Source organism: Oncorhynchus nerka, unplaced genomic scaffold, assembly GCF_034236695.1.
Source record: "Oncorhynchus nerka isolate Pitt River unplaced genomic scaffold, Oner_Uvic_2.0 unplaced_scaffold_1877, whole genome shotgun sequence".
Taxonomy (NCBI): Eukaryota; Metazoa; Chordata; class Actinopteri; order Salmoniformes; family Salmonidae; genus Oncorhynchus; species Oncorhynchus nerka.
The window spans coordinates 1-20,000 of record NW_027039447.1 but is presented as its reverse complement, the minus strand read 5'-3'; the positions used below and the strand labels follow the sequence as shown (position 1 = coordinate 20,000).

The window sequence follows — 20,000 nt, the reverse complement described above, 5'->3', positions numbered from 1 at the left end:
AATAATTAGTTTATATTTTGTCATACCCGTGGTATACGGTCTGATATACCATGGCTGAAAGCAATTAGCATTCAGGGCTCGAACCACCGAGTTTATAAATGTAGCTATATAATCCAAACCATTTGGACATTATTCATCAGAGCCCCACAACTTGGTTGATAATGTGTTTGCAGATGAAGTGAACTATCCATGGGAGCATCTTAAGGTGATCTAAAATGCAATAGGCGTCACTACAGTCCCTGGTTCAAAATCCAGGATGTATCACATACGGCCGTGATTGGGAGTCCCATAGAGTAGCGCAAAATTGGCACAGCATCTTCCGGGTTTGGCCGGGATAGGCCGTCATTGTAAATAAGAATTTGTTCTTAACTGACTTGCCTAGTCAAATAAAGGTTCAATTTAACATTTAAATGTGAAGTGAGCCCTCAGAGAATGGATGAATTAACTAGGCTGAGAGGGAAAGGAAGACTCCAGCTGCTCGGAAGGAACAGTCTCTCTGTCTCTCTCTCTCTGTCTCTCTCTCTCCCTCTCTCTCCCTCTCTCTCTCTCCCTCCCTCTCCCTCCCTCTCCCCCCCCCTCTCTCTCTCTCTCTCTCTCTCTCTCTCTCTCTCTCTCTCTCTCTGTGTGTCTCCACCTCTGTGTCTCTCTCTCTGTGTGTCTCTCTCTTGTTGTAAACATTGCTGTCTACATTGTTGTAAACATTGTTGTCTACATTGTTGCTTTGGCAATATTGACGCAACGGTTTTCATAGCAATGAAGCAGCTTGAGTTTGACAGAGAGGGAGAAAGACAGGGAGAAAGGCAGAGAGAAGGGCACAGACAGACAGAGAAAGGCAGAGTGCGAGAGAGAAAGACAGAGAGAAAGGCAGAGAGAGACAGAGAAAGGCAGAGATAAAGGCACAGAGAGACAGAGAAAGGCAGAGAGAGACAGAGAAAGGCAGAGAGAAAGGCACAGAGAGACAGAGAAAGGCAGAGAGAAAGGCAGAGAGAAAGGCACAGAGAGAAAGGCACAGAGAGACAGAGAAAGGCAGAGAGAAAGGCAGAGAGAGAGAGAAAGACAGAGAAAGGCAGAGAGAAAGGCACAGAGAGACAGAGAAAGGCAGAGAGAAAGGCACAGAGAGACAGAGAAAGGCAGAGAGAAAGGCAGAGAGACAGAGAAAGACAGAGAGAAAGGCACAGAGAGACAGAGAAAGGCAGAGAGAAAGGCAGAGAGAGAGAAAGACAGAGAGAAAGGCACAGAGAGACAGAGAAAGGCAGAGAGAAAGGCACAGAGAGACAGAGAAAGGCAGAGAGAAAGGCACAGAGAGACAGAGAAAGGCAGAGAGAAAGGCAGAGAGACAGAGAAAGACAGAGAGAAAGGCACAGAGAGACAGAGAAAGGCAGAGAGAAAGGCAGAGAGAGAGAGAAAGACAGAGAGAAAGGCAGAGAGAGACAGAGAAAGGCAGAGAGAAAGGCAGAGAGAAAGGCACAGAGAGACAGAGAAAGGCAGGGAGAAAGGCAGAGAGAGAGACAAAGACACAGTGAAAGGCAGAGAGAAAGGAAGAGAGAAAGAGAGAGAGACAGAGAAAGGCAGAGAGAAAGGAAGAGAGAAAGGCAGAGAGAGACAGAGAAAGGCAGAGAGAAAGGCACAGAGAGACAGAGAAAGGCAGAGAGAAAGGCAGAGAGAGAGAGAAAGACAGAGAGAAAGGCACAGAGAGACAGAGAAAGGCAGAGAGAAAGGCAGAGAGAGAGAAAGACAGAGAGAAAGGCACAGAGAGACAGAGAAAGGCAGAGAGAAAGGCAGAGAGAGAGAGAAAGACAGAGAGAAAGGCAGAGAGAAAGGCAGAAAGAGACAGAGAAAGGCAGAGAGAAAGGCAGAGAGAGAGAGAAAGACAGAGAGAAAGGCAGAGAAAGACAGAGAGAAAGGCAGAAAGAGACAGAGAAAGGCAGAGGGAAAGGCAGAAAGAGAGAGAAAGACAGAGAGAAAGGCAGAGAGAGACAGAGAAAGGCAGAGAGAAAGGCAGAAATAGACAGAGAAAGGCAGAGAGAAAGGCAGAAAGAGACAGAGAAAGGCAGAGAGAAAGGCAGAGAGAAAGGCAGAAAGAGAGAGAAAGACAGAGAGAAAGGCACAGAGAGACAGAGAAAGGCAGAGAGAAAGGCAGAGAGAGAGAGAAAGACAGAGAGAAAGGCACAGAGAGACAGAGAAAGGCAGAGAGAAAGGCAGAGAGAGAGAGAAAGACAGAGAGAAAGGCAGAGAGAAAGGCAGAAAGAGACAGAGAAAGGCAGAGAGAAAGGCTGAGAGAGAGAGAAAGACAGAGAGAAAGGCAGAGAAAGGCAGAGAGAAAGGCAGAAAGAGACAGAGAAAGGCAGAGGGAAAGGCAGAAAGAGAGAGAAAGACAGAGAGAAAGGCAGAGAGAGACAGAGAAAGGCAGAGAGAAAGGCAGAAATAGACAGAGAAAGGCAGAGAGAAAGGCAGAAAGAGACAGAGAAAGGCAGAGAGAAAGGCAGAGAGAAAGGCAGAAAGAGAGAGAAAGACAGAGAGAAAGGCAGAGAGAGACAGAGAAAGGCAGAGAGAAAGGCAGAAAGAGACAGAGAAAGGCAGAAAGAGACAGAGAAAGGCAGAGAGAAAGGCAGAGAGAGAGAGAGAGAAATACAGAGAGAAAGGCACAGAGAGACAGAGAAAGGCAGAGAGAAAGGCAGAGAGAGAGAAAAGACAGAGAGAAAGGCAGAGAGAGACAGAGAAAGGCAGAGAGAAAGGCAGAAAGAGACAGAGAAAGGCCGAGAGAAAGGCAGAAAGAGAGAGAAAGACAGAGAGAAAGGCAGAGAGACAGAGAAAGGCAGAGAAAAATGCAGAGAGAGACAGAGAAAGGCAGAAAGAGACAGAGAAAGGCAGAGAGTGAGAAAGGAGAAAGAGAGATAGAAAGAGAGAGAGATACATGCAGAAAGTCAGAGAGAAAGGCAGAGAGAGACAGAGAAAGGCAGAGAGTGAGAAAGGAGAAAGAGAGATAGAAAGAGAGAGAGAGAGACATGCAGTAAGGCAGAGAGGCAGGCAGAGAGAGACAGAGAAAGAGAGAGAGAGACATGCAGAAAGGCAGAGGGAGAGAGAAAGGCAGAGAGAGGCAGAGAGAAAGGCAGAGAGTGAGAAAGGAGAAAGAGAGATAGAAAGAGAGAGAGACATGCAGAAAGGCAGAGGGAGAGAGAAAGGCAGAGAGAAAGGCACAGAGAGACAGAGAAAGGCAGAGAGAAAGGCAGGAGAAAGGCAGAGAGAGAGAGAAAGACAGAGTGAAAGGCACAGAGAGACAGAGAAAGGCAGAGAGAAAGGAAGAGAGAAAGGCAGAGAGAAAGGCAGAGAGAGACAGAGAAAGGCAGAGAGAAAGGCACAGAGAGACAGAGAAAGGCAGAGATAAAGGCAGAGAGAGAGAGAGAAAAGACAGAGAGAAAGGCACAGAGAGACAGAGAAAGGCAGAGAGAAAGGCAGAGAGAGAGAGAAAGACAGAGAGAAAGGCACAGAGAGACAGAGAAAGTCAGAGAGAAAGGCAGGGAGAAGGCAGAGAGAGAGAGAAAGACAGAGAAAGGCACAGAGAGACAGAGAAAGGCAGAGAGAAAGGAAGAGAGAAAGGCAGAGAGAGACAGAGAAAGAGAGAGAAAGGCACAGAGAGACAGAGAAAGGCAGAGAGAAAGGCAGAGAGAGAGAGAACAGAGAGAAAGGCACAGAGAGACAGAGAAAGGCAGAGAGAAAGGCAGAGAGAGCGATAAAGACAGAGAAAGGCACAGAGAGACAGAGAAAAGGCAGAGAGAAAGGCAGAAAGAGACAGAGAAAGGCAGAGAGAAAGGCAGAAGAGAGACAGAGAAAGACAGAGAAAGGCAGAGAGAAAGGCAGAGAGAAAAAGGCAGAGAGAAAGGCAGAGAGAGAAGAGAGAGAAGACAGAGAAAGAAAGAGAGAGACAGAGAAAGGCAGAGAGAAAGAGCAGAGAGAGAAAGGCAGAGAAAGAGAGAGAGAAAGGCAGAGAGACAGAAGAGACAGAGAAAGGCAGAGAGGGCAGAAAGAGACAGAGAAAGGCACAGAGAGAAGGCAGAGAGAAAGGCAGAGAGAGAGAAAGGCAGAGAAGAGAGAGACAGAGAGAAAGGCACAGAGAGAGAGAGAAAAGCAGAGAAAGACAGAGAGAAAGGCAGAGAAGGCAGAGACAGAGAAAGACAGAGAGAAAGGCAGAGAGAGAGACAGAGAAAAGGCAGAGAGAAAGGCAGAAAGAGACAGAGAAAGGCAGAGAGAAAGGCAGAAGAGAAAGACAGAGAGAAAGGCAGAGAGAGAGAGAAAGGCAGAGAGAAAGGCAGAAATAGACAGAGAAAGGCAGAGAAAAGGCAGAAAGAGACAGAGAAAGGCAGAGAGAAAGGCAGAGAGAAAGGCAGAAAGAGCAGAGAGAAAGACAGCAGAGAGAGACAGAGAAAGGCAGAGAGAAAGAGAAAGAGACAGAGAAAGGCAAAGAGAGAGAAAGGCAGAGAGAAAGGCAGAGAGAGAGAGAGAGAGAGACAGAGAAAGGCACAGAGAGACAGAGAAAGGCAGAGAAAAGGCAGAGAGAGAGAGACAGAGAGAAAGGCAGAGAGAGAGAGAAGGCAGAGAGAAGGCAGAAAGAGACAGAGAAAGGCAGAGAGAAAGGCAGAAAGAGAGAAAAGACAGAGAGAAAGGCAGAGAGAGACAGAGAAAGGCAGAGAAAAATGCAAGAGAGACAGAGAGAAAAAGGCAGAGAGAGAAGGCAGAAAGGCAGAGAGAGAGAGATACAGAGAAAGACAGAGAGAAAGGCAGAGAGAGACAGAGAAAGGCAGAGAGTGAGAAAGGAGAAAGAGAGAGAGAAAGAGAGAGAGACAGCAGTAAGGCAGAACTTTAGGCAGAGAAGGGAAAGAGAAAGACAGAGAATTCAGAAGAGAGAAAGGCAGAGACAGAGAAAAGGCAGAGAGAAGGCATGAGAAAGTCAGAGAGAAGACAGAGAGAAAGGCACAGAGAGACAGAGAAAGGCAGAGAAAGGCAGGGAGAAAGGCAGAAAGAGAACAGAGTGAAAGGCACAGAGAGACAGAGAAAGGCAGAGAGAAAGGTTCAGAGGCAGAGAGAGGCAGAAGAGACAGAGAAAGGCAGAGAGAAAGGCACAGAGAGAAAAAAGAGATAAAGGCAGAGAGAGAGAGAAAAAGACAGAGAGAAAGGCACAGAGAGACAGAAAGGCAGAGAGAAAGGCAGAGAGAGAGAAAGACAGAGAGAAAGGCACAGAAGACAGAGAAAGGCAGAGAGAAAGGCAGCCTGGTCTGAAAAGGCACAGAGAGACAGAGAAAGGCAGAGAGAAAAGGAAGAGAGAAAGGCAGAGAGACAGAGAAAGGCAGAGAAAAGGCAGAGAGAGAGACAGAGAAAGGCAGAGAGAAAGGCAGAGAGAGACCACTACAGAGAAACAGAGAGAAAGGCAGAGAGAGACAGAGAAAGGCACTGAGAGACAGAGAGAAGAAAGGCAGAGAGAAAGGCAGAGAGAGAAAGGCAGAAAGAGACAGAGAAAGGCAGAGAGAAAGGCAGAGAGAAAGGCAGAAAGGCAGAGAGAAAGGCACAGAGAGACAGAGAAAGGCAGAGAGAAAGGCAGAGAGAGACAGAGTAAGGCAGAGAGAAAGGCAGAGAGAGAGACAGAGAAACTCAGAAAGAGACAGAGAAAGGCAGAGAGAAAGGCAGAGAACTCAGAGAGAGAGAGAGAGAGACAGAGAGAAAGGCACTAGAGACAGAGAAAGGCAGAGAGAAAGGCAGAGAGAAAGAGAAAGACAGAGAAAAGGCAGAGAGAAAGGCAGAAAGAGACAGAGAAAGGCAGATAAAAATCCAGAAAGAGAGACCAGAGAGAAAGGCAGAGAGAAGAGAAAGGCAGAGAGAAAGGCAGACAGAGAAAGGCAGAGAAAAATGCAGAGAGAGACAGAGAAAGACAGAAAGAGAAAGGAGAAAGAGAGATAGAAAGAGAGAGAGATACATGCAGAAAGGCAGAGAGAAAAGGCAGAGAGAGACAGAGAAAGGCAGAGAGTGAGAAAGGAGAAAGAAAGATAGAAAGAGAGAGAGAGAGAGACATGCAGTAAGGCAGAGAGGCAGGCAGAGAGAGACAGAGAACTCAGAGAGAGACATTCAGAAAGGCAGAGGGAGAGAGAAAGGCAGAGAGAGACAGAGAAAGGCAGAGAGTGAGAAAGGAAAAATAGAGATAGAAAGAGAGAGAGAGACATGCAGAGAGGCAGAGGGAGACAGAGAAAGGCAGAGAGAAAGGCAGAGAGAGACAGAGAAAGGCAGAGAGTGAGAAAGGAGAAAGAGAGAGAGAGACATGCAGAAAGGCAGAGAGGCAGGCTTGGCACCGGTCGATAGCACAGAGAGATTTACTGCCATATGTTCGCTGAACTTTTATGATTCAATTGGGATTGGTAGACTTTAAATTCCTTGTCTCACGACAACAAGACAGAAGCATCCAGTCCAGTCCAGTCTGTATACCCACAGCACTGACGCACTCAGGCTTCTCAAGAGCCACATTCTGGGTCTACCTCTTTCTCCTCCATACAGTATGTCACTGAAAACTAATCAGCGTCTACTCTACGGGCACTGGGCCTGCTGAGGGTTCATATACTGGCATGGTATTAGCCTACCAAACATGCAGTACCGAAATCTGGTACATGATATTTTAAAAAACAGAGATTCTCTAGCTGGTGGGGTAGTTGGGCAAATGTTCTACTAGCCTGGTTTAAACACTACTAGCCTGGTCTGAACACTACTAGCCTGGTCTGAACATTACTAGCCTGGTCTGAACACTACTAGCCTGGTCCACAGTAACTAGTCTGGTCTGACATTACTAGCCTGGTCTGAACATTACTAACCTGGTCTGAACAGTACTGACTGGTCTGATCCTCCACTACCCCAGTAACTCAGTATGTACTGGTACTATCCTCCACTAACCCAGTAACTCAGTATGTACTGGTACTATCCATCACTACCCCAGTAACTCAGTATGTACTGGTACTATCCTCCACTACCCCAGTAACTCAGTATGTACTGGTACTATCCTCCACTACCCCAGTAACTCAGTATGTACTGGTACTATCCTCCACTACCCCAGTAACTCACTATGTACTGGTACTATCCTCCACTACCACAGTAACTCAGTATGTACTGGTACTATCCTCCACTACCCCAGTAACTCAGTATGTACTGGTACTATCCTCCACTACCACAGTAACTCAGTATGTACTGGTACTATCCTCCACTACCCCAGTAACTCAGTATGTACTGGTACTATCCTCCACTACCCCAGTAACTCAGTATGTACTGGTACTATCCTCCACTACCCCAGTAACTCACTATGTACTGGTACTATCCTCCACTACCACAGTAACTCAGTATGTACTGGTACTATCCTCCACTACCCCAGTAACTCAGTATGTACTGGTACTATCCTCCACTAACCCAGTAACTCAGTATGTACTGGTACTATCCATCACTATCCCAGTAACTCAGTATGTACTGGTACTATCCTCCACTACCCCAGTAACTCAGTATGTACTGGTACTATCCTCCACTAACCCAGTAACTCAGTATGTACTGGTACTATCCATCACTACCCCAGTAACTCAGTATGTACTGGTACTATCCTCCACTACCCCAGTAACTCAGTATGTACTGGTACTATCCTCCACTACCCCAGTAACTCAGTATGTACTGGTACTATCCTCCACTACCCCAGTAACTCAGTATGTACTGGTACTATCCTCCACTACCCCAGTAACTCACTATGTACTGGTACTATCCTCCACTACCCCAGTAACTCACTATGTACTGGTACTATCCTCCACTACCACAGTAACTCAGTATGTACTGGTACTATCCTCCACTACCCCAGTAACTCAGTATGTACTGGTACTATCCTCCACTATCCCAGTAACTCAGTATGTACTGGTACTATCCTCCACTAATCCAGTAACTCAGTATGTACTGGTACTATCCTCCACTACCCCAGTAACTCAGTATGTACTGGTACTATCCTCCACTATCCCAGTAACTCAGTATGTACTGGTACTATCCTCCACTATCCCAGTAACTCACTATGTACTGGTACTATCCTCCACTATCCCAGTAACTCAGTATGTACTGGTACTATCCATCACTACCACAGTAACTCAGTATGTACTGGTACTATCCTCCACTATCCCAGTAACTCAGTATGTACTGGTACTATCCTCCACTACCCCAGTAACTCAGTATGTACTGGTACTATCCATCACTACCCCAGTAACTCAGTATGTACTGGTACTATCCTCCACTACCCCAGTAACTCAGTATGTACTGGTACTATCCTCCACTACCCCAGTAACTCAGTATGTACTGGTACTATCATCCACTACCCCAGTAACTCAGTATGTACTGGTACTATCCTCCACTATCCCAGTAACTCAGTATGTACTGGTACTATCCATCACTACCACAGTAACTCAGTATGTACTGGTACTATCCTCCACTATCCCAGTAACTCAGTATGTACTGGTACTATCCTCCACTACCCCAGTAACTCAGTATGTACTGGTACTATCCATCACTACCCCAGTAACTCAGTATGTACTGGTACTATCCTCCACTACCCCAGTAACTCAGTATGTACTGGTACTATCCATCACTACCCCAGTAACTCAGTATGTACTGGTACTATCCTCCACTACCCCAGTAACTCAGTATGTACTAGTACTATCCATCACTACCCCAGTAACTCAGTATGTACTGGTACTTTCCTCCACTACCCCAGTAATTCAGTATGTACTGGTACTATCCTCCACTACCCCAGTAACTCAGTATGTACTGGTACTATCCTCCACTACCCCAGTAACTCAGTATGTACTGGTACTATCCTCCACTACCCCAGTAACTCAGTATGTACTGGTACTATCCTCCACTACCCCAGTAACTCAGTATGTACTGGTACTATCCTCCACTACCCCAGTAACTCAGTATGTACTGGTACTATCCTCCACTACCCCAGTAACTCAGTATGTACTGGTACTATCCTCCACATCTCTCTACAGTGTCTGTCGATGCCAACTCACCATACACTGGCACTGCTGGCAGTTGTCCACCCAGGTGTCTCCACTGCTGTATGTAATGAGTCTGTTCTGGTGCAGACACTGGCTGCTGAGGCCGGGGTTACACTCTGGACAGCAGAACAGGTCGGCTGTGGTGGACTCACAGTCACACACCATCCTACGACACATCACCAGACCAGACTGTAGGGGTGAGGGGAGAGAGAGAGAGAGAGAGAGAGAGAGAGAGAGAAAGAGAGAGAATGAGTCAGACTAAGCTTTTCCTTTCAGATCTATATTTTGACATGTTAGATTTAACATTAGATTATTACTGCAATATAAAACTCTGATTGGAAACTCTTTTTCCAAAAGACTCCAATTCCCATGATTCCCCAGGAGGTTCTACAGTACATCACTCACCTGGCAGGAGCAGACGGAGCACCTGTCGTTGTCCAGCACCCAGATCTGCCCGTTGTGTTTGTGCTTGTTGTCATGGTTACAGTCCCCGGTGCAGTTCTTGCCGTGAGGGCACCTGCAGTCGTAGCCTCCGTCCACGTTGAAACACACCGTATCGTTAGCACAGCTGTGTCTTTCTGTCGCACACTCATCTATATCTGCAGAGAGGAGGGACAGACAGACTACAGGTTAGTGTATGAAGGAGGAGGGACAGACAGACTACAGGTTAGTGTATGAAGGAGGAGGGACAGACAGACTACAGGTTAGTGTATGAAGGAGGAGGGACAGACAGACTACAGGTTAGTGTATGAAGGAGGGACAGACAGACTACAGGTTAGTGTATGAAGGAGGAGGGACATACAGGCTACAGGTTAGTGTATGAAGGAGGAGGGACAGACAGACTACAGGTTAGTGTATGAAGGAGGAGGGACAGACAGACTACAGGTTAGTGTATGAAGGAGGAGGGACAGACAGACTACAGGTTACTGTATGAAGGAGGAGGGACAGACAGACTACAGGTTAGTGTATGAAGGAGGAGGGACAGACAGACTACAGGTTAGTGTATGAAGGAGGAGGGGGACAGACAGACTACAGGTTAGTGTATGAAGGAGGAGGGACAGACAGACTACAGGTTAGTGTATGAAGGAGGGACAGACAGACTACAGGTTAGTGTATGAAGGAGGAGGGACAGACAGACTACAGGTTAGTGTATGAAGGAGGAGGGACAGACAGACTACAGGTTAGTGTATGAAGGAGGAGGGACAGACAGACTACAGGTTAGTGTATGAAGGAGGAGAGACAGACAGACTACAGGTTAGTGTATGAAGGAGGAAGACAGACAGACTACAGGTTAGTGTATGAAGGAGGAAGGACAGACAGACTACAGGTTAGTGTATGAAGGAGGAGAGACAGACAGACTACAGGTTAGTGTATGAAGGAGGAGGGACAGACAGACTACAGGTTAGTGTATGAAGGAGGAGGGACAGACAGACTACAGGTTAGTGTATGAAGGAGGGGCAGACAGACTACAGGTTAGTGTATGAAGGAGGAGGGACAGACAGACTACAGGTTAGTGTATGAAGGAGGAGGGACAGACAGACTACAGGTTAGTGTATGAAGGAGGAGGGACAGACAGACTACAGGTTAGTGTATGAAGGAGGAGGGACATACAGGCTACAGGTTAGTGTATGAAGGAGGAGGGACATACAGGCTACAGGTTAGTGTATGAAGGAGGAGGGACATACAGGCTACAGGTTAGTGTATGAAGGAGGAGGGACAGACAGACTACAGGTTAGTGTATGAAGGAGGAGGGACAGACAGACTACAGGTTAGTGTATGAAGGAGGAGGGACAGACAGACTACAGGTTAGTGTATGAAGGAGGAGAGACAGACTACAGGTTAGTGTATGAAGGAGGGACAGACAGACTACAGGTTAGTGTATGAAGTCAACAAACAAATACAGTTGAATTCCAGAGGGAAAATAGTAATGGGTGAGATATGTGTTTGTATAATAATTCCAGCACCTAAGATCCTTGTGCATACCAGTACTGTGCTCATACAGGTGAGTCTAGACCCCCAACTTACCTTCACAGGACTCCCCATTGGCTGAGAACATCCCGTTGTCATGGTAGCCGTCCCGACACTCACAGTGGTACCAGCCAGGCAGGTTAACACAGATGGCTCTGCTATCACACTCCACGAAGCCATCGGTACACTCATCAATGTCTGGTGAGACACACACACACAGACACAAACACACACAACCCCGCTCACACAGATGTTTCAGTTTCAGGCTTGTTAAACACAGCTGGGCCTAATGCATTCATCTTTGCATTTGAGGTATGCAAATGTCAACTACACAGCCAGGCTTCTGTTATAGTAGCAGTGGCACATCCCGAGGATGGGTTTTATTCCCATTACAGTTTAAAACATCAAACACTAAGCCATTTCAGAGGCCCATTATCTCCTTTACAATTGGCTGGTGGGGTGGTTGGTGAGGTGGTTGGTGAGGTGGCTGGTGGGGTGGTTGGTGAGGTGGTTGGTGGGGTGGTTGGTGAGGTGGCTGGTGAGGTGGTTGGTGGGGTGGCTGGTGGGGTGGTTGGTGGGGTGGTTGGTGGGGTGGTTGGTAAGGTGGCTGGTAAGGTGGCTGGTGAGGTGGTTGGTAAGGTGGTTGGTGGGGTGGTTGGTAAGGTGGTTGGTGGGGTGGTTGGTAAGGTGGTTGGTGGGGTGGTTGGTAAGGTGGTTGGTGGGGTGGTTGGTGGGGTGGTTGGTAAGGTGGTTGGTGGGGTGGTTGGTAAGGTGGTTGGTGGGGTGGTTGGTAAGGTGGTTGGTGGGGTGGTTGGTAAGGTGGTTGGTGGTGGGGTGGTTGGTGGGGTGGTTGGTGGGTGGTTGGTGGGTGGTTGGTTGGTAAGGTGGTGGGTGGGTGGGTGTTTGGTGGGGTGGTTGGTAAGGTGGTTGGTGGGGTGGTTGGTAAGGTGGTTGGTGGGGGGAGAACGGCTCATAATAATGGCTGGAATGAAGTGAATGGAATGGCATCAAATAAAATGGAATCCAGGTGTTTGATGTGTTCAACATCATTCCATTAATCCCGTTCCAGCCATTACTATGAGCCTGTCCTCCCAACTTGAGTGCCACCAGCCTCCTGTGATCCGTAGGAGATGGAGAATCATCTCACTGGCCAGTGAGCAAAACCATTGGGATAATGAAGGCTTGGATCATATAGTATCAGGTGTCATGGTGCTCTATCAAATCCATCACTGTGTTACATGGAGGGAGTCAATCACCTTGAACCAGAGAGAGATCTCATCCATCACTGTGTTACATGGAGTGTTTAAACTAGGCTGTGTTTCTCTCCCTTTACACTAGGCTGTTTCTCTCCCTTTAAAATAGGCTGTTTCTCTCCTTTAAACTAGGCTGTGTTTCTCTCCCCTTTAAACTAGGCTGTTTCTCTCCCCTTTAAACTAGGCTGTTTCTCTCCCTTTAAACTAGGCTGTTTCTCTCCCTTTAAACTAGGCTGTGTTTCTCTCCTCTTTAATCTAGGCTGTTTCTCTCCCCTTTAAACTAGGCTGTGTTTCTCTCCTTTAAACTAGGCTGTTTCTCCCTTTAAACTAGGCTGTTTCTCTCCCCTTTAAACTAGGCTGTTTCTCTCACTGTGTTACATGGAGGGGGTGAATCACCTTGAACCAGAGAGAGATCTCGCTACTGTAGGCACACCTTATTTTAGTAATAGTAGACACTAAGAGCACATTGAGATGCAATGAGAAACAGCAGGGAGAGATGGTGAAGAGAGAGAGGAGAGAGAGAGAGAAAGAAATGGAGAAAGCAAGAGAAAGAGAGAGAGAAATGGAGAGAGAGCAAGAGAGAGAGATGGTGAGGTAGAAAGAAGGGATTTGTATTCCTGTCTATTTGAGTGACATCTCACCGAAGTCACGAGTTCAGGTCTTGTTGTGGATGCTCAGAGTTCCCTCTATAGCTCCTGCATTTACATTAGTGTTTAACCCCACGCTCCCTTACTTTACCTGCCTGCCAAGGTCAGTCTAAAGACACGTGCTTCGCCCTCTTCAGAACAGAGGATTAAAGAAGGGAGAGGGGGGATTGAGAGAGAGAGAGAGAACTGAGAGACAGAAAGAGGGAGAGGAGGGTGGAGAGAGAGAGAGAACAGAGAGAGAGAGAGGGAGAGAGGGGGGAGAGAGAGAACTGAGAGAGAGAGAACTGAGAGAGAGAGAACTGAGAGAGAGAGAGGGAGAGAGGGGAGAGAGAGAGAGAGAACTGAGAGAGAGAGAGGGGGGGGGGGAGAGAACTGAGAGAGAGAGAGGGGGGGGAGAACTGAGAGAGAGAGGAGAGAGAACATTGAATGCTCAGAAGACCTTGATTTTGTGAAAGGCTGAATGGTTGTGTGGTATTCAAAGGTAGTGTCTGTGTGTGGTGGTGGGGTTGTTTCCATTGTCCCAGCAGGTCAAAGTGGAAGACTGAGAAACAAGCTGCAGACGGCTTACATGGAGGTACAGATACTTATTCTGTTTGTTGAAGCATCTAACTACAGCTACAGTCCAAATCATATCACCATCTAACTACAGCTACAGTCCAAATCAAATCACCATCTAACTACAGCTACAGTCCAAATCACATCACCATCTAACTACAGCTACAGTCCAAATCATATCACCATCTAACTACAGCTACAGTCCACATCACATCACCATCTAACTACAGCTACAGTCCAAATCACATCACCATCTAACTACAGCTACAGTCCAAATCACATCACCATCTAACTACAGCTACAGTCCAAATCACATCACCATCTAACTACAGCTACAGTCCAAATCACATCACCATCTAACTACAGCTACAGTCCAAATCACATCACTGTCTAACTACAGCTACAGTCCAAATCACATCACCATCTAACTACAGCTACAGTCCAAAACATCACCATCTAACTACAGCTACAGTCCAAATCACATCACCATCTAACTACAGCTACAGTCCAAATCACATCACCATCTAACTACAGCTACAGTCCAAATCACATCACCATCTAACTACAGCTACAGTCCAAATCACATCACCATCTAACTACAGCTACAGTCCAAATCACATCACCATCTAACTACAGCTACAGTCCAAAACATCACCATCTAACTACAGCTACAGTCCAAATCACATCACCATCTAACTACAACTACAGTCCAAATCACATCACCATCTAACTACAGCTACAGTCCAAATCACATCACCATCTAACTACAGCTACAGTCCAAATCACATCACCATCTAACTACAGCTACAGTCCAAATCACATCACCATCTAATTACAGCTACAGTCCAAATCATATCACCATCTAACTACAGCTACAGTCCAAATCACATCACCATCTAACTACAGCTACAGTCCAAATCAAATCACCATCTAACTACAGCTACAGTCCAAATCAAATCACCATCTAACTACTTCTACAGATCAAATCACATCACCATCTAACTACAGCTACAGTCCAAATCATATCACCATCTAACTACAGCTACAGTCCAAATCAAATCACCATTTATAGAAAGTGTATTTAATTGACAAAATATTCTAAAAGTATAATATAAATGAACTGGATGCTGCTGAGTAGCTGGACAAGTAAACAGTGAGGAATAACATAGTGTAGATGCGTCTCCATGCCTCTCTCCCTCCTTCCTCGGAGTATGGCTTAGCATTTAAGTGACTGTTGGTTGAACCAGGTCTTCATGAGGCCCACTGGGAAATCACTGTGGTTTGTAGTCACCGAGCGCATCCCAAATGGCCCCCTATTCCCTACGTAGTCCACTACTATTAGCCAGAGCCCTGTAGAATAGGGTACCATTTGGAACACAGTTACTGTGTGCCGGTCCCCAGGACATCACCACTCTGACTGTCTGTCGCTGCAGCACTGCAACTCATTTGTCAGGGATATGTCACTGTGTGTGTGCGCGTGCGTGTGGTGTGTGTGCATGTTTGAGTGTGTGTGCGTGCGTGCGCACATGCACATCATGCTGACTGAGCTTACAGCAGACTTTTACTTTGAAAGCGAACCAATTCAGACTGTCTGCACACTGTGTTAGAACAACGTTATGGCAGGCAATTTACACTGTGACCCACAAAACGCAGCCTCAATGAAAAGGTGAACTGCAATTACCATTTATAATATCTGGGCTGACTGCTAGCTGAGACAAGGGACCATAAATATGTAGAGCCCATTCCTTTAAAACAGGAAGAACAATCTCTGGATGTATGATGGTCTATGTAGAGTAGAAAATCAAATAAAATATTTGATACAGAGAATAAATTATTTGGGGTCAAGCAATAAACTTGATGATTGTTAACTAATTCATTATTCATCTTTTTAATGTACCCCAGGAACATCTTTAATCTTGTCCTCTCTCCTCTCTACTCCACTCCCCTCCCTGCATCTCCTCTCCTCTTTTCTCCCGTCCTCTCCTCTCCTCTTTCCTCCTGTCCTCTCCACTCCTCTCCACTCCTCTCCTCTCCTCTCCACTCCACTCCACTCCTCTCCTCTCCTCTCCTCTCCTCTCCTCTCCTCTCCTCTCCTCTCCTCCTCTCCTCTCCTCTCCTTTCCTCTCCTCCTCCCTCTCCCTCTCCTCTCCTCTCCTCTCCTCTCCTCTCCTCTCCTCTCCTCTCTCTCTCCTCCCTCTCCACTCCACTCCACTCCTCTCCTTTCCTCATCTCTTCTCCCATCCTTTCTCCTCCTCAACCACCCCTATCATCTCCTCTCCTCTTGTCCTCTCTCCCCACCCCTTCCCCTCCCCTCCTCTCCTCTCCTCTCTCCTCCTCAACCACTCCTCTCCTCTCCTCCTCTCCTCTCTCCCTACTCTTCTCCTCTCCTCCTCTCCTCTCTCCCTCTACTCCTCTCCTCTCTCCTTCTCTAACTCTCTAGAACCTCAACCACTCCTATCATCTCCCTCTCCCCTCCTCTCCTCTCTCCCCACCACTCCCCTCCCCTCCTCTCCTATCTCCTCCTCTCCTCTCTCCTCTTCTCCTCCTCTCCTCCTCGCTCTTCTCCTCTCTATTCCTCTCCTCATCTCCTATTTACTTCTCTCCTCCTCCTCTCCTCCTCTCTACTCCTCTCTCTTCTATATTCCTCTCCTCTCCTCCTCTCCTCTCTACTCATCTCTTCTCTATTCCTCTCCTCTCATCCTCTCCTCATCTCCTTTCTTCTTTCCTCTCTCTTTCTCCTCTCCCCTCCTCTCTATTCCTCTCCTTTCTCCTCCTCCTCTCTATTCCTCTCCTCTCCCTCTCCTCCCTACTCTCTCAGACTAACTCACTCCTACCACGATCTCTCCAGCAACAACAACCATCACTGTTGAAGACGGCAACTTGGCATTGTGACGTTTGAAGTCAGGAATGTCTTTGTTGTGTCATCAACCTGTCACTCGGGAAACTCAACAGGTTTGCCGACTGCGTCACAAGCAACACATTACTCACAGGATTGTGGGTAATGCTTTAACATTCCCCCACCAGCATCCTCTCTCCCTTCAACCCGCCCCAAAAACTTTATCGAGACGAGGCTTTACCGGACGAGAAAGAACAAACGTAGTGACAGGAAGTCTTATCAAAGAGACTCCACTCTCTACCTCATTAGGATTCTCTCTAACAGAGAAATAGAGACAGAGAGACTTCCACAAAGCTGTGAATGATCTGAGAAACAAGGCAAGAAGGACCTTCTATGCCATCAAAAGGAACATAAAATTTGGCATACCAATTAGGATCTGGCTAAAAATACTTGAATCAGTTATAGAACCCATTGCCCTTTATGGTTGTGAGGTCTGGGGTCTGCTCACCAACCAAGATTTCACAAATGGACAAACACCAAATTGAGACTCTGCATGCAGAATTCTGCAAAAATGTCATCCGTGTACAACGTAGAACACCAAATAATGCAGAGCAGAATTAGGCCGATACCCACTAATTATCAACATCCAGAAAAGAGCCGTTCAATTCTACAACCACCTAAAAGGAAGCGATTCCCAAACCTTCCATAACAAAGCCATCACCAACAGAGAGATGAACCTGGAGAAGAGTCCCTAAGCAGAGCCCCCCAGGACAGCAACACAATTAGACCCAAATCATGAGAAAACAAAAAGATAATTACATGACACATTGGAAATAATTGACAAAAAAACAGAGCAAACTAGAATGCTATTTATCCTTAAACAGAGAGTACACAGTGGCAGAATACCTGACCCCTGTGACTGACCCAACATTAAGGAAATCCTTGACTATGTACAGAGCAATGCCTTGCTATTGAGAAAGGCCACCGTAGGCAGACCTGGCTCTCAAGAGAAGACAGGCTATGTGCACACTGCCCACAAAATGAGGTGGAAACTGATTGATGACTGCCAAATTGATGACCATAGAGAGAAGAGAGAGAGAGAGAAGAGAGAGAGAGAGAGAGAGAGAGAGAGAGACAGAGACAGAGACAGAGACAGAGACAGAAAGAAAGAAAGAAAGAAAGAAAGAAAGAAAGAAAGAAAGAAAGAAAGAAAGAAAGAAAAAGAGAGAGAGAGACAGAGACAGAGACAGAGACAGAGAAAGAAAGAAAGGAGAAGAGAGAGAGAGAGAGAGAGAGAGAGAGAGAGAGAGAGAGAGAGAGAGAGAGAGAGAGACAGAGACAGAGACAGAGAGGAATAGTGACTAGGAACTTAGGGAGTACATCCATCCACAGAGAAATACATTTGCATATTCAACTGTCACAGTGGCTTAGATCCAATAGCGGTGGTGTATCAATCAATCCCTCTCAACGCAGAGAGAGAAACCGTGTCTTATGATTACTGGAGTGGGAAATAAACAAGGTGCATGATGGGTATATTGCTGTCCTGATACAGATAAGCTTCACAGTGGTACCATTTCATTATTCACTCACTTAGGGATCAAATCAGTACATCACAACTAGAGATGCATAGAGTTTCATCACCTAGTTTCCCATCCAAAATTGTCAAGGCAAGGTCTCAGAAAGAAGCCCATCTCAGAGGGGGGTTCCACACACAGGATCATGTCAAGGTCTCAGAAAGAAGCCCGCTCCCCAGAGGGGGGTTCACACACAGGATCATGTCAAGGTCTCAGAAAGAAGCCCATCTCAGAGGGGGGTTCCACACACAGGATCATGTCAAGGTCTCAGAAAGAAGCCCATCTCAGAGGGGGGTTCCACACACAGGATCATGTCAAGGTCTCAGAAAGAAGCCCATCTCAGAGGGGGGTTCCACACACAGGATCATGTCAAGGTCTCAGAAAGAAGCCCATCTCAGAGGGGGTTCCACACACAGGATCATGTCATGTCTCAGAAAGAAGCCCATCTCAGAGGGGGTCCCACACAGATCATGGCAAGGTCTCAGAAAGAAGCCCATCTCAGAGGGGTTCCACACAGGATCATGTCAAGGTCTCAGGAAAGAAGCCCATCTCAGAGGGTTCCACAGGATCATGTTAAGGATGGATGCAGGCACAACATATCAAAGCAGAACTAAACCGTTGTTAAATCCTTCAGTTGTCTGTAGTACAGGATAGCTTCTTCAGTAACAAGAGAAGAATAGGAACATTAAATAACATGTCCCTCTTCTCAGAGACGATCTGTTCACTCCTCTTCTATTCAAACCTCCTCCTACGTCCATATCATAACAAAAACACAATTACTGAGAACTATTAACTTTCCGTGGCACAAATCAAAGCTTTATCATAAATACATATAGTGTAGATAACAGCAGTTCCTGTTCACCTGGAGATGTAATATCTGCTGAGACCAACGGATTATGATGTATATATATCATAAAGTCAGGAGAAGATCTTAGGATAATAACACAGTCAGGCAGGAACATGTATGCACAGGCTGCAATGGAACGTCTCTCTGTCTCTCTCTCTCTCTCTCTCTCTCTCTCTCTCTCTACCTCTCTCTCTGTATCTCTCTCTCTCTCTCTCTACCTCTCTCTCTGTATCTCTCTCTCTCTCTCTCTACCTCTCTCTCTCTCTCTCTCTCTCTCTCTCTACTCTCTCTCTCTCTCTCTCTCTCTCTCTCTCTCTCTCTCTCTCTCTCTCTCTCTCTCTCTCTCTCTCTCTCTCTCTCTCTCTCTCTCTCTCTCTCTCTCTCTCTCCTCTCTCTCTCTCTCTCTCTCTCTCTCTCTCTCTCTCTCTCTTCATGTTAAGGATGGATGCAGGCACAACATATCAGGAAGCAGAACTAGCCGTTGTTAACTTTCTGGTTTGTCTGTAGCACAGGATAGCTTCTTCAGTAACAAAGAGAGAATAGGAAACATTAAATAACATCCCTCTTCTCAGAGACAACTGTTCCACTCTTCTATTCAAACCCTCCTCCTAATCCATATCTATAGAAAAACATTACTACAGAACTGGCATTAACTCCGTGGCACAAATCAAAGCTTTTATCATAAATACATATAGTGTAGATAGCAGCAGTTCCTGTTCACCTGGAGATGTAATATCTGCAGGACATGAGTTATGATGTATATTATTATCATAAAGTCAGGAGAAGATCTTAGGATAATAACACAGTCAGGCAGGAACATACACAGGCTGCAATGGAACGTCTCTCTGTCTCTCTCTCTCTCTCTCTCTCTCTCTCTCGGTGCATGCTGGGTGTTTTGGAGTTTGAGTGTTTGGTGTGGAAAGCTCTATCCTAACTAACTTTCTTGATTCTTTCTTTACATGTTATTTTCTATGGTGGAGGGTTAATGCAATATTTGTTTTAAGCGGTATCCAAGGATTTTTTCAAAGATTAGGGTGGAAGAGGACAGAGTAACTTTCCGGGGGGTGGAAGGTGTAGTGTGCTGTAATGGCTTCTCAGCCTAGGCGCAGGACAGGCTGTCGATACAGCATGGATTCAGGTGTGTTCCTGAGAGCGGAGTTAAGGTGGAGGAGGTTCTGCTCGGGTCGGTGAACAGGTAGGAGTTGAGTTTATACATTCTGCTTCTAGAATGAACAAAGCTGTGGTTGTGTTCATGAAAGGGCAAATTTGG

The 20,000-nt window shown here is 46.5% G+C and overlaps 1 protein-coding gene across 1 annotated transcript in view; it reads right to left on the bottom strand.

Moving 5' to 3' along the window:
- LOC115120344 (protein NEL-like) overlaps window positions 1-11,216 on the bottom strand; it is a gene marked incomplete at its 5' end in the record, with an annotated part of 15,713 nt that extends 4,497 nt beyond the window's left edge. The window contains 3 exons of the mRNA XM_065014960.1: window positions 9,063-9,239; window positions 9,456-9,649; window positions 11,076-11,216. Coding sequence (XP_064871032.1) covers window positions 9,063-9,239; window positions 9,456-9,649; window positions 11,076-11,216 — 512 coding nt within the window. The remainder of the gene's footprint in view (window positions 1-9,062; window positions 9,240-9,455; window positions 9,650-11,075) is intronic.
- Between the last annotated feature and the right edge of the window lie 8,784 nt (window positions 11,217-20,000).